Here is a 20,038-nt window from a genome sequence, read left to right on the forward strand (position 1 = left end):
GCCACTGCCCGAGGCGCCGCTGGATTTGCTGCCGGAGCTCCCTCAGGACGCGGAGAGCGCGGCTGGGGGAGGGCGGGGATGAGCTGCGGGGGAACGGAGGGAGCAGGGGTCGCACGAGTGGGACCCCCCGTCCCCCTGGGCAGCTCCCGGGACTCACCCGAAGGCTGCCGGCGAGGGGCCCGGTCCCACGGCACTGCCGGGGCGGGGGCCGTGTCCCCGCGGGGCCAGCGGGGGGTTCCCCAAGCCCGGGGAGCCCCCGGCCCGCCCGGGCACCGCCGGGTCCCGCGGGCGGCTCCGCAGATGCTCCCGCCGGACGCCGCTGCCGGCCCGGTCCTGGAGGGGCAGGGAGAGAGGGGTCAGGGCAGCTCTGCCCCCCGGCCAGCTCAGCCGCTCCTGGGAGAGCTTTGGAACCAGGTCAGAGCTTCCAGGGAATATCCGAAGCCCCCCGCGCTGAGCAGAGGTTTGGAAGGAGCAGAACAAGCGCAGAAACACCCGAGGGTCTCTCCTGAGCCACCCCCGGCGCAGTCCGTGCCCCCGACACCACTGTCCCCACCAGCCCCGCTCCTGAGGGGGAAAAATCCCCTGGGTGGCCTCAGAGGAGCAGCACCCCTGGCTGCTGTGCCCCCCTGGCCGATCCCCGGCTGCGGGGCTGGCTGTGTCCCGGCAGCTGCCTCACCTCCCCAGCGCTCCCTGCTCCCGTCCCTGACCTGCTCCAGCGCCCCCCGGAGCTGCCGCAGGGTCTCGGCCTGGTCCCTCCGGAGCAGCCCGTGCAGCCGCTGCAGCACCCGCAGCCGCTGCCGCAGCAGGGAGCGGCTGCCCCGCTCCAGCTCCCGCAGCCTCTGCAGGACAACCGGAGTCACCCTTTGGCTGCCCAGGGCCACCCCGCAGCCCCTGCCCGGCTCTTCCCAAGGGCAGTGTCCGGGCAGGAGCCCAGCCTTGCTGCCCGTTGGAAAAGGGCTGAGCTTTGCTGGGTCGGTGCCCAGGAATTCTCACCCCGGCCTCCAGCCCTGCCTGTTTCTCTGCCCTTCCCAACATTCCAGCTCCCCCTGCCTCTGCCGGGTCTCTCCAGGGACCCTCAGAGCTGCAGACAGTGCCCCCAGGCTGCCTACAGCCACAAGGTTGGTTTTCCCAACAAATTCTTCTCCTAAAGGCCTCAGTTCCTCAATAAACCCTCCCTGTGGATAAATCCAGCTTGGCTCTTTAGGAATTTGGGCGGCAGGAATGTTTCCCGTGGGATTCTGGAAAAGGCACTGAGCTGTGGCAGGGTGTGATGTGTGTGCTCCTTCCCACAGCCCCTCCTGTGTGATCCTGGCCCCTCCGGAAAACCGGGAGTGCACTGACCTCCAGCAGCTCCAGTTTCTCTTCTTGTGCAGTTGCTGTTTTCCTTCTCTCCTTGTCCAGCCGCTCCTGGCCCACACAGGCTCCCTGCCCCTGCCAAGACTGCAAAAACCTCTTTTCCCATTCCCACATCTTGGCCTCCTCCAGGAGCCAGCTCTGTCCCTCCCATCACACCCAGAGCAGTAAAACAGAGCCACCCCAGCCTGTCCCTGCCACCTGCAGCAGTGCCAGCCCAGCCCCTGCTTGGGCCATCCCGAGGTCACCTCACCATCCTCTGCAGGTCCGCATGGCACCGGTGATGGGTGTCCCAGGTGTGTCCCAGCAGTGCCAGGCCAGTCCTGTGCCAGGAACACCGTCACCCACATCCCCAGTCACGCCACAGCCCAGCTCCACCCTCAGGGTGCCCATCCCCTCCTGGGCTTCCAGGGCCACCTTCTGCTCCAGCCTAGGTGCAGGAGCCATCCCTGGAGCCCCATACCTGGCTCTGTCCCCTTGGCTCCAGGGCTTGGCACCAGATCCCAGCTCTCGAGTTCCCTCCTGGCTCCTCCACAGGGACCAGCGCAGTGGCTGCCCCGCCACGCCCTGGCATCCAGCATTGGGGTTACAATCCCATTTGCCCCCTTTCCATTGCATTTCCTCATGCATTTCTGTGGCCACCACGTGGGACACAAGGGCCAGGGCCAAGCTTGGTGTCCTGCTGCTCTCCAGATCCCAGCTGGAAGCGGAGCCAGGAGCATCCCTGCATCCATCCCTGCCCCCACCATCCTGTCCCAGGCAGGGCTGTGCCCACGGCAGACCCCAAACCCCAGACCCCAGGGCTGTACCTTGCAAGGCAGTTCCCCTTTCTGGTCCCCACGCAGCCCTGGGGACACAGGTGACCCCCATCGCCCTGGGGCTCCCACGGCTGTGCCAGCACCTGTGGGGAAAATGGCATTTGGGGAGAGAGGAGACCACTAACACACAGAAACCCACAGGCAACAGGGGCTAGTCCCTGCCACCGTGTCCCTGGCCCTGCCATGTCCCTTCCCTGCGTGTCTCAGCCCTGCACGCTCCCGCAGCCCTTCCCAGTGCCCCAGGGCCAGCCCGCACTCACTCCTGCTGCTGGTGGCTCCTTCCCTGTCCGTGGCAGCCACAGTGAAGGTGACATTCCCTCCACGTCCCCAGAGAGCTGGTGGCCCCAGGGCAGGATGTGCCCTGGTTCTGGCACTGCTGGCCCTGGGAACACTGCTGCCAGGAGAGCTTGTCCTTGCCCCAGCCCTGCTCCTGCCAGCAGCGATCCCTGCAGCTCTCCAGGAGTGCCCAGGCAGGGCTGTGGCCAGCAGCTCCCCACGGGCAGAGTCCCTGTGGCCCAGGGCTGGCTGGGCAGGGGGGCCCGGCCAGGGGACCCCCCAGGCCACCCCCCCATGGCTCTGGCTCAAGTGGGAGATCCTCGCTCCCAGGGACTCCAGGCTGCTCCGGGATGGAGACCTGTCCTGCCGGGGGGCTCTGCCCGGCTCCATGGCCGTGTCCAGGCTTCTCCCTGTGGGGAACAAGGGCTCATCCTGCCCAGGATGACCTCCTGCCGTGGAGACATCCCCAGCAGGCTCCTGCTGGCACAGCAGCGGCTCCACCATTCCCTCCCAAAAGCTGACAGCGAAGTCCTCGGTGCAGACGGAGCTGGAGCTGCTCCAGTGGCCCAGGCGGGCCCGGGAGCCTGGGAGCTGAACCCAGGAGTGCTCCTCTTCCCGTGGGACAGGGCTGCCACCCCGGGCACAGCCGGCACGATGTCCTGCCAGCTCTGTGGGGGACAGCAGAGCCATGAGCCCACCCCAGTGGGAAGGAACCTGGGAGGGATTGGCCTGTTCTTAGCAGGGAGCACTCAGGGTACACCAAAGCACTGACATTGAACACATCCCACCCTCTCCCGCAAGATCCTCAACGGCCTCCAGTAGGAAAAGCCACAATATCATCCTTATTTTCGTTCTAAACTAGGGTCATTTTTGACCCCCAGGGTTGGCACAGCCTGGCGGGGGGGCAGTGCCAACAGGCAGTATCCAGGATGGGGCAGGGATGCTGTCAGCTCTTCCCAGGGAGGAATTTTCCCTAATATCCAATCTAAACCTCCCCTGGCTTAAGCTGAGGTCATTCCCTCTCTGTTCCCTGGAGCAGAGCCCGACCCCCCCCGGCTGTCCCCTCCTGTCAGGAGCTGTGCAGAGCCACAAGGTCCCCCCTGAGGCTCCTTTTCTCCAGGCTGAGCCCCTTTCCAGCTCCCTCAGCCTCTCCTGGGGCTCCAGCCCCTTCCCAACTCCTTGAACTTCTGCTCCATCACCATTCCCAGCCAAGCATTGTTCTCCAGAAGAACTGGCACAGGGAGCTGGGGGGCCAAGCAGAGCTGAGAAAGCCCCGGGGTGCCCTGTGCCCACTCACCGGCCATGGCAGGACACTGCTGGGAGGGATGGCACCGCCCCGCTGCCACCAGCGCTCAGCACAGCCACAGCCGCGTGCTGCAGGGAGTGGGACAGGGAACGGGACAGGGAATGGGACACTGCCAGATGTGTTCACCAGGGGGGACAAGGCAGGAGCACCCCAGGGCTGGTGCTGCAGCTGCACCCCCACATCTGAGCCCTGCAAAGGAACCCCCCCTTCCCGCACCCCACACCTGGATTTCAGGTTTCCTCAGCGGCGTCCAGATCCAGGATCCTGAAAGCCCTGGGCTCCAGGGCTGCAGAGAGGAGGAAAGAAGCTCTGAGGGTCTCAAAGCCCTCGGGGGTGGGCCAGAAATCCCCAGGGGGGTTCTCCAGCGGGGCCAAGCAGGGCAGGAACCACCCTGGGCTCCCAAACCGCTGCACACTGGAGAGGATGGGGCAAAGCCGTGCCAGAGCAAAGGTGTGCCGGGCCGGGTGTGCCGGGCCGGGTGTGCTGGGCAAGGTGTGCTGGGCAAGGTGTGCTGGGCAAGGTGTGCCGGGCCGGGTGTGCCGGGCCGGGTGTGCTGGGCAAGGTGTGCCGGGCCGGGTGTGCTGGGCAAGGTGTGCTGGGCCGGGTGTGCTGGGCCGGGTGTGCCGGGCGGGGTGTGCTGGGCAAGGTGTGCTGGGCTGTGTGTGCTGGGCCGGGTGTGCTGGGCAAGGTGTGCTGGGCTGTGTGTGCTGGGCAGGGTGTGCCGGGCCGGGTGTGCTGGTCCGGGTGTGCTGGGCCGGGTGTGCTGGGCAAGGTGTGCTGGGCCGGGTGTGCTGGGCCAGGGCTCAGTGCAGGTGCTGAGACCGACAGGGCCCAGCCCGGCCCAGCCGCCCCCGGAGCTGCGGTGCCAGCGGGTGATGGGGCCGGGGGCTGGTTTTCCTTAAGCCCGGGACATCGGCACTGGAGCTGCACTCGGGAGCCGCACGTGCCCAGGGCCACGGCCTGCCCAGCGCCCCGGGGAGCACAGGGAGGGTCAAGGGCCCGGGTCCCCCCACCGCAGCCCCGACTCACCTGGGGCCGGCAGAGAGGAGGCAGGAGCGGGACGGGCAGGGCTGTGTGTCTCTGTCTCCTGGCAACATCCCTCAGGGACCGGTCTGAGCCTGCCCGGATTCCCCACCCGCCTCCGCAGCCCCTGCCCGGACCCTCCTCCAGCTCCCCCGGGCCAGCTCCTCCCCACCATCCCCAGGGAATCTCCGTGTCTGGGTAGCTTCCCCCGACCCCGTTTGTTGCTCCTCCTCCTCTGGGCCACCACCACCTTTCCCCCTGGCCAGGCTCCCCTGGGACATCTCCACCCCGATGATGTCTCCTGGCCCATCTCCCTCCGGGGGCAAACCCTGCCCTGCTTCTCCTTCTCCTCCAAGTTGTTGCTCCCAGATAATCTCCTTCCATGTTCCTGCTTCCCTGGACCTCCTGCCTTGGACAACTTCCCCTGAATCACATCCCCTCCTGCCCCTCAAACCACCCTCCCTGCACCATCTCCCCCCCTTGGCAGATCCTCCCCAGATCCTCCTCCTTCCCTGAACCACCACTTCCCTGGACTTCCCTGTCCTATGAGCAACCTCCTCCTTCGAGCAACATTCCCTGATCTTCTCCTTCCTGTGCCACCTTCCAGGATGCCTCCCTCTCCCCCACCCCGCGTCCATGTCCCCTCTCACACCCAGAGCTCCTCCAGGACCTGCAGCCCTGGGGAGCCAGTGACCATCTCAGCACCACAGCCTGTAAAACTCCCGAATCCAAGTTTTATTTCTGTGTAGGAGAAGAGGGATCACTCACAATATATTGTTGTTCGAAAAGAAAATACATTCAACAGCATTTACAGTGGAATGACATTAAAATCCTCGAGGAGGAACAGGACCAGGAGATGGTGCTCTGGTTAAGTGCTGCTGAGAAGATGATCTCTGGAAGATGGAGCAATTTTTACCATTAGCCTAAAATCCGGGGGATTTCTGCGTTGGGGTGCTCCTCATGCTCCCCCAGGCTCCGTGGAGCTGTGCAGGGTCTGTGATGGGGGTTCCCAGACGGAGGAGGCGATGGGGGCACAGCAGAGGAGACCCCTCGGGGCCCCAGAGCCCAGCAGGACCCTCGGTGCCAGCACGTAGGGAGCACATCCCACTCCTTCTGCTCCACTCAGGAACCCCAATCCAGCCTGGGAACAGCCTGTGCTGGAGCTCCTCCCTGCTCCAAGCTCCCGGATGACGCTTGCATTGACACAGCAAAAAGGCAAATAAGGCATTCTGAAGAGCTCCATTTCAGCCCCTTCTACAGACCTGACTCGGGGACAAATCCCCTGGGACACTTCGGTGCTGCCACAAGCCAGGGCAGCAGCACCAGGGATCAGTGGGGAGCAGCCTCCCTCTCCCAGGCAGGACACCTGGGGCCAGGACACAGGCAGCTCTCACAGGCCAAATCCCAGGCTGGAGCATTTTAAGATCAGCTTTCCTGAGCCAGGGTAAAGCTCCAGGAAGGAGTGAACATTCTGGAGCAGCTGCTGCAACTCTTGGGACACTGGGAAGCAGCTTGGAGCATCCCACTCCCAGGAATCCCTAGTGCCACAAACCCCAGACAAATCATTTCCAGATGGGAATGTCTCTGGAACACCTTTTCCATGCTACAGGATCCAGCTTTGGAGCAAACCATTGCTTCCCTGCTATGGGAATCGTTCCATCGCCACCACCCGAGCTCGGGGACGAGCCGAGGGGAATCGTACTCGTGCTGTAAAAACTCAGACAGACACTTCTGTCTTCATCATTTTTCATCTTTTGTGTACCATAGAAATTTAAGCAAAATAATTTTATATATATTTATATATATATATATATATGTATAAATTAGAAGCAAATAAATAAGATTAAAGGGTGTACTGAGAGCAGTGGGGGCTGCCCTGCAGCACGGTGACGCCGTGAGGGCCGTGGGGACTGTACACTGTGGGGATCACAGGGATGGAAGTGCTGGAAGCTGATCAGGAGGAGACTGATGGATGAGGAACCTGATTGCATAAGTGTCCCGTGTGCAAGCCTGGATATTCCAGTTACCATTGCCTCAAGGTTCATTATTGCTAATTAACTTCACATGGGTGTGACGGGCTGGCTTGGGGTGGCCCCGGAGGCAGGGTCAGTGTGATATGATGGAGAGCCAGAGAAGAAGACAGCAAAAGTGGGATCCAGCAGTGGGGGGCCAGTGCAGGTCTCCAGGTGTTCCTGCTACTCCCTGGCCTAGCAAATCCCATCTTTGGGATGCCACCACCTCCTGCTTCCCCTCGGGGCTCCCAGTCCTCACCTGTCACCAGCAGTGCTCATCCCGCTCCTCCCGGTGCACCCAGGGCCAGGGAGGGTAATGGCACCCAGGAGGGGTGAGGGGATTGAGGGGTCCCTGCCCTGACAAATTAGAGCTGTTGCAGGGAGAGCCCAGGATGAGGGAGGGGAGGAACAGGACTTGGGAGTGGGCGCTGGGATGCAGGGACCCTCCAGCCTCAGCCTGTAGCCAGGCCTGGCTGGCTGAGCAGGTTGAGAGATGCAGGACCAAGGCTCCATCCCAGCAGCACCACGACATCTCTCCCCTCCTCTCCCCTGGCACCTCTTCCCTCCTCTCCCACCCAGCCTCAGGCACAGCTCAGCAGGGAGACACCAATGGAAAAGCTGGAATTGAGATCCAGCCCCCATGTGCAGGGACACAGAGCAGGGATACGGAGCCAGGAGCATCACTGGGACAAAAACTCTGCATCAGCCTGGCGTTCCCAGCCTGCAGGGGCCGTTTCCCCCTTTGGATGTGGTTGCAGGAAAACCAAAGCAAACCTCACTCAAACCACTCCCACACGGTAAAGACAGGCCCAAGCTTTGCCTGAACACATCAGACTGTGGGGAAGCACCTCCGACACTCTTGGAAAAAAATAAAAACCAGGTCAAAAACCTCAAAGTCACCAGCTGAAATATCCTACTTGGTGTTACTGGGATGACTGGACAGTGTGGAACCACCAAGAGCCTCTGGGATCAAGTGCCACAGCTCCTGGGGACAGTTTTCTAAGCAGAGTTGTTCATGTCCGTCTTTGAAGGAAACCTGAACCAGGAGCAAGATTCATTTTTTTAAAAAAATAATTCCATAAAGTCCACACAGAAATGGGGTCCCAAAAAAAGAAAAAAAATGGCAAAGAGAAGAGCTCACACAAGCACAGCATTCCCACACCCTGGGCATCTTTGGAAGTCGACGTCTCAGCCATCGGAGCCAAGGCGCTGGAGGATATAGGCAGCAACTCCTGACAGCAACGAACATCCTAAACCCAACCCAGCTCCACGTGTCCTCACTCCTAAGCAGTCACTGGAAAAGCCACCATTAAAAAAAAAAAAAAAAAAAAAAAAAAGGATGCTATTTATTAGTGCATAAAAAAATAGGTTTGGAATCCCTGTTTGGATCTCTGCATGTGTTGACTCCGTTGGCCCGGCGGGATGCTGCTGGCGTGTCCTCGCTGTCCCTCGGGCTGTGCCGCTGTCCCAGGGGTGGCCCCCGAGCTCTGGGGGGCTCAGAAGATGTCGGGGCACACGCTCCAGTCCTGCTTGTCCTTGGCCTCCCAGTAGCCGCCCTTGTAGACACAGATCAGCTCCCCGGTGACGGCGTCCACCTTGCGCTCGAACCACAGCGGGATGTACCCCTCGTAGTCCTTCCCTGGGCGGGCAGAACGGGGGTCAGGGCAGCTTCTGCACCTGCAACCCCACAATCCCACAGCTCCCAGAAGAGCAGGGACTGTCTGCTGGTGCTCCCAGAGCTCAGGGACTGATTGGAGCCCAGCCCTGCCATGGTCACGAGGGCCAAGGGAGGACTGGTCTCCAGGGGGACAAAGTGACTGGTGTGACAGGATGGCCAGGGACATGATGGCCAGCAAGGCAAAGCAGCCAACAGCCCACCTTGCCAGAGCCCACTGCCCCAAAAACCCAACCAGCCCCACAAGTGCCCCAAACCCTCCCATAAGGATTCCCCAGAGCTGCCCTCCCCTCGCAGGGTGTGTCCCCCACAACCCTCAGCAGCATGGCCAGCGCAGGCCCTGCATCCTGAGCCATCCCCAAGCGCTCCTCACCTTCCTCCAGGGCCTCCACGGCCTCGGCCTCCCTGCGCCGGCGCACGGCTCTCTGCTTCTCCTCCAGCCTCTGCTTCTCCACGTTGGCCTCGTCCCAGCGGCCGCTCTCCATCAGCCGCTGGTCAGGGCGCAGTCGGCTGTCCGTGGGCGCCACGCGCTCCTCGGGCTCGTTCAGCGTCAGCGCCAGCTCCGAGAAGAAATACATGTTCTCGGCGTTTTCCCTGAGTGCACACAGCCTGGTCAGGATGGGGGCTGGGGAATGCCTCAGGCACAGCCCCCCAGCCCCACTGATCCTCTCCTGCTGAGCTGGCACTGCTGGGGCACCTCCAGTGCTGGGGCAGCTCTGGGACCCTCCTGACAGGAGAGACCTGGAGGGGCTGGAGCGTGTCCAGGGCAGGGAACGGAGCTGGGAAGGGGCTGGAGCCCCAGGAGAGGCTGAGGGAGCTGGAAAGGGGCTGAGCCTGGAGAAAAGGAGCCTCAGGGGGGACCTACTGAGCTGCAGACAGTCACTCCAGCCTGCCTACAACCACAAGGGTGGTTTTCCCCACAATTTCTTCTCCAAAAAGTCTGTCCCCCAATAAAACCTCCCTGTGGATAAATCTAGCTTGGCTCTTTAGGAATTTGGGTGGCATGGAATGTTTCCCATGGGATGCGTGTGGCTGGAAAAGGGACTGAGCTGCTGACAGGTGTGTGATGGCTCTGGCTCTGCACAACTCCCTGACAGGAGGGGACAGCCAGGGCAGTCAGGCTCTGCTCCCAGGGAACAAGGGATGGGATGAGAGGAAATGGCCTCATGTTGCACCACAGCAGTTTTAGATTGGATATTAGGGAAAATTCCTTCCTGGAAAGGGTGGTCAGGCATTGGAACAGGCTGCCCAAGGCAGCAGTGGAGTCCCCATCCCAAGAGAAAATCCCCAAAGCAGGGACTGTTGATGCTTGCAGGGCTCAGAGACTGATTGGAGCCCAGCCCTGCCACGGTCACAAGGGCCAAGGGAGGACTGGTCTCCAGGGGAGCAAAGTGACTGGTGGGACACAATGGCCAAGGACACAATGACCAGCAAGGCAAAGCAGCCAACAGCCCTCCCTTCCAGAGCCCACTGCCCCAAAAACCCAACCAGCCCCCACAAGTGCCCCAAACCCTCCCACAAGAGCCCTCAAGGAAACCCTCCCCTTCCAGGCACCCACCTCAGAAAAAGCCACTCAGCCCCAAAAGTCCCTCATGTCCTCAGGCCTGGGCACGTGAGCCTCCCATTTCACAAAGCCCTGGGAAATCCCATCCCCACCCCAGTCCTGCTGTGCCATCCCACCCCCAGGGACTCACGGGAGCGGGTACTTCCTCCACAGGACCTTTGGGGACAGTGTCTGGTAGACAGTTTTCTGCTTGCCCTCGGTGCTGGTGCTGCCGTGGCTGCTGTGGAGGATCTTGGAACACTCCATCTTCTCATCCCACGTGCCAGACATGACGTAGTGGGCTTTGCCGTCGGCGTCGCTCACCACCCCTGTCACCTGGCAGGGGGACACGGTTCTGGTGGTGTGTGGGAATGCCCAGAGGGACACCACAGCCTCCAGGTGCCCAGCTGGATGTGGTGCTGTGTCTCCTGGGACATCCCTGACCTTGCAGGTGGGTGCCCAACCCACCAAACCCCTCCCAGTGCAGCTCCGGCACATCAGAGCCAAACCACGGGACACAGAGGTGCCACCCAGCCCTCCCTGGTGACCCACGTTAGAGGTGCCTGGCCAGCCCCTCAGCCCCATGCTGGGGCTCATCCCAGTGGTACTGGGAGCCTGGAAGAGCCAGGTGTGACCCCTGAAGGAGCAGAGTCCCTGCTGGATACTCACCTTGCGGGGCACATCCCTGGAGAAGTAGCTGTAGGGGGTAAATTTCAGCTGGCATTTATCTTTGGACTTATGGTTAACAATCTCTATTTCACCAGACTGGATAAAAGACACAGAACCACAGCAGGGAGAGACAGAGGAGGTGTTAGATGTAGTGCAGCTACCAATCCCCACTGGGCACAGCAGCACCAGTGGCTGCCCCCCACTCCAGCCACCCCCAGCACCTGCTGGCCGCGGGAAGAGCCAGGAAAGGCTCCAGGAAGCCCTTCCCATCCCAGCAGGGAAGCACAGCTTCCCATCGTGGCAGGAGCACGTGCCCAATGCTCCTCCAGCCCCCCAGAGCCAGGCAGAAGCGTGCCCTCACCCACCTGGTCGATCCAGAGCTTGCCCACGATGATGTTGTGCACCGTGGAGGTGACTTTCCTCCACACGTAGTGATTCCCACTGGAGTGGAATTCCAGGTGGATGGCGCCTGTGGAGACAGGAATGATCTGAGCTCAGCAGGGGCAGATGTTCCCCAGAGCCCACCACCACCCTAGAACTGTGCTCATCCTCAGGGCCATCCCTCTCCCTGCAACCCCCAAACAGCTCTGGCTCTGGATTCATCCCTCCCTTCGTCTTCTCCACGAAGGGAGGGACAACTCCTGCCAGGCCCTCTGCCAAAGTACTCACTCTAAAAGCAGGTCAGAAATGTGCTGCCTGGTTGATTCAGGCACTGGCACCATTCTGGGAATGCTGCCCAGCCCAGGGAGAGGCAAAAGGAAAATAAAATGCTGGAAGGAGGCAGCTTATTGCACTTGACTGGCAGGGAGAGGGTTAAAACAGGCAGCAAGTTAACTTTAAACTTAAAGGAATATCATGGAAGGAGAAATCAATTCCAGGGCAAGCAGGGTACTTCCAAAGCAAAGGAGCCTTTGCAGCTGGCATCACTTCCACTTCCAGGGCAGATCTGGAAGAGACCCTGATCAGGAGCACAAACCTGGGCTCCTTAACTGCCTGGGGTAGAACTCACTGAGCCCCAGGTGAGCCCAGGGGATTCCCAGAGTCCCAGGTGAGCCCAGGGGATTCTCAGAGCCCCAGGTGAACCCAAGGAATTGCCAAAGGCTAAGGAAGCAGTTTCTTTAACTGCTGGGTTTTACATGAGCAGTGCAAGGCCAGTCATCCTGATCAGGAGCACAAACCTGGAAGTGATCATTGGATCAGGAGCACAAACCTGGGCTCCTTAACTGCCTGGGGTAGAACTCACTGAGCCCCAGGTGAGCCCAGGGGATTCCCAGAGTCCCAGGTGAGCCCAGGGGATTCTCAGAGCCCCAGGTGAACCCAAGGAATTGCCAAAGGCTAAGGAAGCAGTTTCTTTAACTGCTGGGTTTTACATGAGCAGTGCAAGGCCAGTCAATCCCAGGGAATTCCAGAATCATCACCTACCCAGTGGCATGATGGAGAGGTATTTGCCCCTGAACTTGCTGGCGATGGTGATCTCCTGCCACAGCGTCCACCCTCGCCTGGAGTACACGTGGTGGGCAGCTGCCGGGGGGTGGTGGCTCACCTGGGGACAGGACACACAGCCCGTGAGGACACGGCCACCGCAGAGCATGGCTGAGTGCTCGGAGGAGACAGCCCCACGCCAGATCAGCACTGAGGAAGCTCCAGGCCCTGGGCACCACATCAGCTTTGGCACTAAGAGTGCTCCTGGACACCACAATCCCCTCCTGGGCAGCGGGGGCACCCCCACGCAGTGCCCTGGCAGCAAAGGGAGACACACCAGGATCCAGCCAGGATCTGCTCAGGCTCATTTCGAAGCATGATCCATGAGATCTTCACTTGAGCAACCATCGCAGTGAGATGCTGCTGTTCCCTGACCCCAGGACATGGCTCTGGGATCCTGGCTGAGAAACATGGATGTGCTGACACCCCAGTAATCCGACTGGAACAGCACCTGGGAAATCCCAGAGGACACAGGCCCACAACTGGTCCAGAACTCACAACAAGACTTTGGTTTTTCCCTCACACACACACCAGGCTGAAAAAGTGGACACAGCACCCCAAATCCTGAGAGTGACTTGTTAGAGGTGGTGCTCACATCACCCTGCCCTGGAAAACAAGCTGCCCAAAACCGAGGCAGGAGCAGGAATATCCCAGGCAGAGGGACCTGCCCTCAGCAGGCTCTCAGCTGGTGGCACAGCCTGGCACAGGCACCCAGGGATCCCCGGGATGATTTCCCTGCTGTAATTACAGGCTGAGCGCCCCGAGCTCGGGATTACACACACGGGCAGGGCCAAGGCCTTGCCATTAAATCCCAGGCACCAGCAGCAGGAAATCCTATTTGGATAACTGGATTTCAGGCACTGGATTATCACTGCTTGGCTGGGTGTGTTGGCAGGCTGAGCAGCAAAGGCAGCACCAAGGAAAATTCAGAGCAGCGGGAAAGGAGGCTGGAAGTGGTCAGGAATATCAAATCTGGGTACAAACAGAGGAAAACTGGGACCAACCAGAGAAATTACTTCCAGGCAGGTTATTTATTTGTGAGGGAACAAGGATGGAGGAAGGAGTGTGGCGAAAAGGGGGGCGAAAGAATGAGAACAGGGGTGATGAAAGTTTGGGAATGATGCAATCAGGGGTGTCCAGCAGTACTGGACAGGCAGGACTGGGAGAGATGTGGTCAGAGGTACCCAGGGAAGACAGGGAGCCCTGGGCATGGCACCACAGCTGGGATGAGGCTGAGAAATCTACCCAGGAAGGTGAGGATGGTTTCATCCCTTCCAGGTTAAACCAGATGACAGGCTAGGAACTGCTGCCAGGCAAGGGGAGAAGAAGATGTGACACTGCTGAGGTGGGAGAACCTGAGCTCTGTGACAGCTCTGCGACACAGTGCTGGGGTGGCTGAGGCATGAGGCAACCTCTGACCCTGGCAGGAAGGGCAGGCATGAGAGCTGCACCAGGGCTCAGGCTGTGGCTGGCAGTGTCCCACCTCACTGCAGCCACGGGCACTGGGATGGCTCCCAGGCTGGGATGGACCATCTGGGGACATGCAGAGCTGGGTCACACTGGGCCACAGCACTGGGGGTGTGGAGGGACAGCAGAGCCAGGAATTCTGGGGATTATCTACTGCAGGACCTTCCTTGGGTCACACTTCCAGGAGACCCCCACAGAACCTGTTCAGCACAGCCGGGATGGGATGGGATGGGATGGGATGGGATGGGATGGGATGGGATTTGACAGGAGGTGCCATCCTGCCTCAAGCCAGAGCTCCACAGGTGTCTGACAAGTTTGATGTGGTATTGACATGCCCTCTGAACAGAGAGACGTAATTCTCTCTCTCAAGTCTTTTCTTGGAGAAGCACAGAGGGAAAACAATTTTTATCTCTGCTTGCTGCTCTTGGTGTTTTGCACATGTGGAATGTGTTGGGAAAGTTGTTTAATTGAAGGACTTTAGATTCTGCTGAAGATTGTTTTGTTTCTTTAGCCAATCACTGAAAGCTGTGTCCTGACTGCCAGGAGACAGTCATGAGTTTTCTTTAGTATTCTTGAGTATTCTTTGTTGTATAGTTATAATATAGTATAATGTAATATAATATAGTTTTACTAAAGCGAATGTTCAGCATTCTGAAACCTTAGAGTAAGATGCCAATCATTTCCCAGACGTCAGGGGGCCCTGATAATACTATAGTTTGGGTACCCACAGCCAGGGAGAGCTTTGTCCACCCCTGGGTGTCCTACAAGGAGCTGGTGGCAGAGCCTGGCACCACTGCTGCAACTGCTCCAAACCTGGGGACAAAGGGCCAAGCCAATCCAGTCAAACCTGTGACCCATCCCTACCGTGTCACCCAGCCCAGAGCACCCAGTGCCACATCCAGTCCTTCCCTGGACACCCCCAGGGGTGGGGACTCCATCAACCACCTTGTCCCCGTCCCACTTCTGGGAGAAGAGCCCACGGAAGGCTCGGGAGGTGCTGCTGGCTGCCCCCCAGCGGGATGGCAGCAGCAGGATGACCGCAGGGAGCCCCAGCCCTCACCTGCTCGCAGAGCGATCGGAAGCCCAGCTCCTCCAGGCGGTCCAGCTCGAAGGTCTCCCCCAGCAGGGGGTTGAATGGCTTTGCAGTGCGGTGCACAGTGGTGGAGTAGGAGGACACGGAGAAGGCGGCCACAAAGCACATCTGCTCCGTGGAGCTCTCACACTTCACTGCCTTGTCCAGCAGCTCGTGGTACTCCAGGTCCTCCGTGAGCCGCTGCAGCATGGACAGGGGCTCGTTGAAGTTCACCTGTAGGGGAACAAGGCGGGGTTAAGAACGCAGGAGAAATCCCCAAAAGGCACCACCAAGCCCAAAGGAAAGGGAATATGTGCTCTGCTCCCTGATCTGTGCCAGGCAGCACCAAGGTTTGGGGTGTGGGGGAGCCAACAGCCCTGTGGGATGATCAGGGATCAGCCCAGGTTATCACCCTGACCCCAAAATGAGCCTCAACAATGAGATCAGCCCCCTCCCAGCCAGCATCCCACTGGCCACAGGACAGGGATGTGCTGCTCCCCAGCCTGCCCTCATCACCTCCATCCCTGTGTGCCAGGTGACCCAGCTGCCCAGAAAACCTGGAAAAGCCCCATTTTGGGGTCTCCATGCTCCTGGGACTCCAGCCCCATGACAACACCCCTATTTTTCACTCTGAAAATATTGAAATTAAAAAATAATTGAAAGCAAGACAGAGCCACGAAAGGTCTTCTGCCTTCTTAGCTTCAGTTCAAAACAAAGAAATATATTTTAAGAGGAGCAGATGGCTGAAGAACCACTTTTCTAAGCCAAGTTAAATATTTCATAGTAGAAAAAACAAACTCCAGATTCCAGGATTTAGCTTTTTTTAGATTTTCCACTCAGGGATTTAGCCTGCAAGTGGCAGGGATCTTACAGCATCAGAGAAAGAGGGAGCTGAGGAGAAAGAGCAGCATCAAATCCACATAAAGAGCAAATCACTTGGGATAATTCTCGGGGGAGATGCAGAGAACAAAGCCAGCAGCTGCATCCTCAGCACTGCTCAGGCAACAGGGGGGAGCAAAAGCCTTTTATGGGGGAAGAAGATGAATCCACCCAAATTCCAAATTCCTACAACTGTTTTTCTCCCTTTCAGTGCTGCAGGTTTGTTCATTCAGAGGGAAAACCAAGGAGCTGTTTGCAGAAGACGTTTGTCAGTCCATCACATCCCCAGGAAGGGGATGGGTCTCAGAAGACCTCAGAGAACCTCAGAAATGCTCTTAATTCATCAGGAATCTCCCCAGAGAATGTCCACATGCAGCTGAGCTTGTGGTGTGGGTCCTGGTGCATCTCTGGCAGGATCTTCCTTCTCACTTCACAGGGACTGTGGGATCCTTCAGGATTTCACAGAATCCCAGAATGGTTTGGGCTGGAAGGGAACTTAAAGCCCATCCAGTGCCACCCCTGCCATGGGCAGGGACACCTTCCACTGTCCCAGGCTGCATCCTAGCCCCAGTGTCCAGCCTGGCCTTGGGCACTGCCAGGGATCCAGGGGCAGCCACAGCTGCTCTGGGCACCCTGTGCCAGGGCCTCAGACCCTCATGGGCAACAATTTTTTCTTAAACCTCCTCTCTTCCACACTGCCCCCAGGTTTGGACTCGAGCAGCTCCCAGGATGATTTGATTGATAGGAGAAGTATAAATTTCTCTCTCCAGGAACCAGCAGCTGCTGGGATTTCACATTCTGAGCTTATTCCTCTGCCCATCACACCCTGATCTGCTGCTGCTGCAGAACTGGATGGTGCTGGGCTGTCCATCCAAGCTGGAAATAGCACAAGGAAGTGACAGTTCATCACTCTCAGCAGAGCTCTGAACTCTCACTCAGACTTGTTTGAAGAGACAGGGCACAACCAATCCAGCATCCCAGCCCTTGGAATGTGCTCTTTACCCAACCGAGGATGGACCACGAATATGGCTCTGTGCAGCCCACGTGGGGGCTGTTCCACACAGAACCCCCAGCAAACCCTTTCTGGCCATCACAGGCAGCCTTTGCCCCTAGGGCTGAACCAGCAGCACCCAAAACCTGCCCTCAGCACCTCCTTCACCAAAAAGCTGCTCTCTGTAAGGAAGAGGAGGCTCTCTAAGCCCCTGGGGTGGAACCCAGCCCTGCCATGGTTGGTGCAGGTGGGGCTGAGCCCTGAGTGTCCTGTCCTGGATCACAGTGGGAAAAACATCACCAGCAGCAGGGTCCCTTCTTCATGAATCCTCAGGGACTCACAGTGTCCTGCTCCCCTCCACCCCTCTGCAGCAGCTGGATATGCAGAGGACACTCAGGCAATGTTCCCTCTGCTCCAGCTTGCCCAGGAGCAAGGATGTGCTGGAGCAAGTCCAGAGGAGGTCACAAAGATGATCTGAGGTCTTGAGTCCCTCTGCTCTGGGGCCAGGCTGGAGAGCTGGGGGTGCTCACCTGGAGAGGAGAAGGCTCCAGGGAGAGCTCAGAGCCCCTTGCAGGGCCTGAAGGGGCTCCAGGAGAGCTGGAGAGGGACTGGGGACAAGGGATGGAGGGACAGGACACAGGGAATGGCTTCCCACTGCCAGAGAGCAGGGATGGATGGGATATTGGGAAGGAATTGTTCCCTGGGAGGGTGGGCAGGCCCTGGCACAGGGTGCCCAGAGCAGCCTGGGACAGTGGAAGGTGTCCCTGCCCGTAGGGGTGGACTGGATGAGCTTTAAGGTCCTGTCCTACCCAAATCATTCCACAATTCCGTGATAAGCATGCAGCAGTTGCCAGCACAAAATCCAGTCCCTGGTGACAATCTCCTGTCCCTGCCTGGGGCTGCTGTGCCACCACAGCACCAGCAGAACCATCCAGGGCTGTAATCCAAACACTCTGCACAGCCAAGAGCTGCCCAAATCAACCCCCTGTGCCAGCCCTGGTGCCAGGGACACTCAGACTCACAGGCATGGGGATCTTGGAGAGCTCCTTGCCAATGCAGTTCTTCATGATACTCCAGAGGTTAAGGCTGTAGTTGGGTTTGTCAGGAATTCGAGTCCTTCTCCTCTTCCTCGGCAGGAGATCTTTGCCTGTGGACTCATTGTAGCTGCTTTGATTTGAGCTCTCAAACACCTGTGGAAGCAACAAAAGGAACTCAGGTTTAAGCTGGACCCAACCAGACCCAGCAGCTCCCAGGAACAGCAACCACAGCCCAGGACACACCTGAGGAGCATTGCTGGAAGCCTGTTCTCCAGGGAAATATGGGTACAATTGTTCCCCAACACCTTTCTGCTTCCCTCAGGAGAGTGTTTAGGTTGCTGATGCCTGCTGACATCTGTGACTCACAGAGGAACCCCTACAGAGCATCTGGACCCAGATGAAGGGTCCCTTCACAACCATCCCCTCTCCCCTGGTTCCACTCCACCAAGACCACCCTTCCCACCCTGCCCAGCCAACTCACACTGTCCTCCAGGTTCCAGTCCTCGGGGTGGCCCTCGCTGGCCCCGCTCAGGTTGCTGCCCGAACGCCTGCAGGGGGAACAGCAGCTGCTGAGCACAGGGAAGGGCAGAGCAGGACAGGAACTCCCAGGGCTGGTGCAGATCACCCAGAGCATCTCCCTGCACGCCCCCAGGGCACTGCCAGGAAGGAACTGGAGTGACAGAGGCTGTGCATAGGTGTTAGGAGGGGATTCTAAGGACAGGATGCTCAGGAAGGGATTCTCAACTGCAGCCCTGGGGGCACAGAGATTCTGCTTTTGTCACCAAGCCCAGTGATGTGACCATCAGTCAGACCACAGGTTCCTCCAGCCCAGGTGTCCCTGGAGGAGTAAGAGCAGGTGACAGCAGAGAGAGGTCAGGGTTATATAGGATATTGGGAACAAATTCTTCCCTGTGAGGGTGGGGCAGGCCCTGGCACAGAGTGCCCACAGAAGCTGCGATTGCCCCTGGATCCCTGGCAGTGCCCAAGGCCAGGCTGGACAGGGCTGGGAGCAACCTGGAATAGTGGAAGGTGCCCATGCCCATGGCAGGGGGGGGAATGAGAGGAACTTTAAGGCTCCTTCCAGCCCTACCCATCCTATGATTCCATGATTCTGTCAAGGCAAGGTGCTCCCTGCCTCTGCCCAACACTCTGAGGGATTTCCCTCCAAGTCCCTGCTCCCATCAGCTGAGAGGCAGAGGACTCAGCTCTCCCACAGCACCAGGTGACACCTGCCCTTCCTCACCTGCTCCACTACAACTGGGGGCCATCCTCAGCCTTGCTCCAGGAATGCAGGAGCAGCCGGACACAGGATGGACCTCTGGACAGAGGCTGGGGAAGTTCTGGAGGACATGCCCACAGAGAGCCCCCGTGGGAGGGGCTGCTGCGGGAAAAGCGGCTCTTCCCAGCCCTTCCCGCATTCCCAGGCAGGCCGGGGCGGTACCTGTGGTGCTTGGGGTCTGCAGTTACAGTGATAAAAGCTGGTGCGTCCTCCATGGCATCGAAGTACTCCGTCTCTTCATCTTCATCACTGGCCTCTCCTTTGGCAGACTGCACACTCCCTGCTGGCACAGAGGCTTTGAGACATCCCGTGCTGCTGCTCCCCTCCCGAGCCCGCCGCAGGATCTGTCCCCAGAGCCCCCACTGTGTCCCCTCTCGCCGGCTCCCTTCACAGCCTGGTCCCCCCTGCATCCGGCTCCACACCCCGAGGATGCTGTACCGATTTCCAGCTCCTAGAAGCAAGGATGTGCCCTGCTCCCCAGCCCAGGCTCACAAGGCGACCCTGCCGTGCTCGGGAGCACCCCCGAAAATGTCCCCAGGCCGCCTGAGGGTGACACGGGCGTGCCCAGCCCCCGTCTGATGTGGCTCCGCTCCAGCACCGCCCCGTCCGCCGGGAAATCCGGTTTGGATTAAAGCAGGAAAAAAAATGTCACGTGTTTCAGGTGATGCTGGAGAGGTTTCCCAGCCCCGCATTTCCAAACATCGCTCCGGATGTTTCCAAACATGGGACGGATCCATGGCGGCGGCGCCCGGAGCCGGCGGAGTCCCGGTGCAGCTGCCCTGCTCCCGCCCAGCCCGGACAATCCCATTCCCTGCCTCACTCCCACTCTCCAGAGGAGCAGGGTCACCACCGCAGGCGGATCTGTGCCTGTCCCTGCAGCGATGTCCCCCTGCCCTCCCCAGCTGTCCCTCAGCATTGTTTCGGCTGCTCCGGCCCTCTGAGAACATCAAGCCCCGCCATTCCCGAGCACTGCCCTGGCCACACCAACCCGTGTCCCCAGGTGTCACATCCACACCGCTGTTAAATCCCTCCAGGGATGGGGACACGGCTGAACAACCCTTTCCATGAAGAAATATTGCCCAATATCCAGACTCAACCTCCCTTGAGGCCATAAGGGAACGAGGGCAGTGCCTGGCACCAACACCACCCCCCACCT

General features: G+C 59.4%; 1 protein-coding gene across 4 annotated transcripts in view; it reads right to left on the minus strand.

Annotated features, from left to right (window-relative positions):
• Window positions 1-5,490: 5,490 nt before the first annotated feature.
• Window positions 5,491-20,038, minus strand: part of OSBP2 (oxysterol binding protein 2) — a 91,868-nt gene continuing 77,320 nt past the window's right edge. For 2 of the 4 annotated variants that reach the window (XM_041489130.1, XM_041489127.1), the window contains 10 exons: window positions 19,045-19,162; window positions 18,085-18,151; window positions 17,589-17,756; window positions 14,685-14,930; window positions 12,098-12,218; window positions 11,041-11,144; window positions 10,676-10,771; window positions 10,158-10,342; window positions 8,837-9,057; window positions 5,491-8,427 (listed from right to left, as the gene is read on the minus strand). In XM_041489130.1, coding sequence (XP_041345064.1) covers window positions 8,285-8,427; window positions 8,837-9,057; window positions 10,158-10,342; window positions 10,676-10,771; window positions 11,041-11,144; window positions 12,098-12,218; window positions 14,685-14,930; window positions 17,589-17,756; window positions 18,085-18,151; window positions 19,045-19,162 — 1,469 coding nt within the window. In that variant the 3' untranslated portion in view covers window positions 5,491-8,284. Of the gene's footprint in view, window positions 8,428-8,836; window positions 9,058-10,157; window positions 10,343-10,675; window positions 10,772-11,040; window positions 11,145-12,097; window positions 12,219-14,684; window positions 14,931-17,588; window positions 17,757-18,084; window positions 18,152-19,044; window positions 19,166-20,038 lie in introns of all 4 variants that reach the window. The other 2 variants (XM_041489128.1, XM_041489126.1) reach the window with 1 other exon arrangement.

The sequence above is a fragment of the Pyrgilauda ruficollis genome, unplaced genomic scaffold, assembly GCF_017590135.1.
Source record: "Pyrgilauda ruficollis isolate IOZ18807 unplaced genomic scaffold, ASM1759013v1 scaffold9, whole genome shotgun sequence".
NCBI classification, from domain to species: Eukaryota; Metazoa; Chordata; class Aves; order Passeriformes; family Passeridae; genus Pyrgilauda; species Pyrgilauda ruficollis.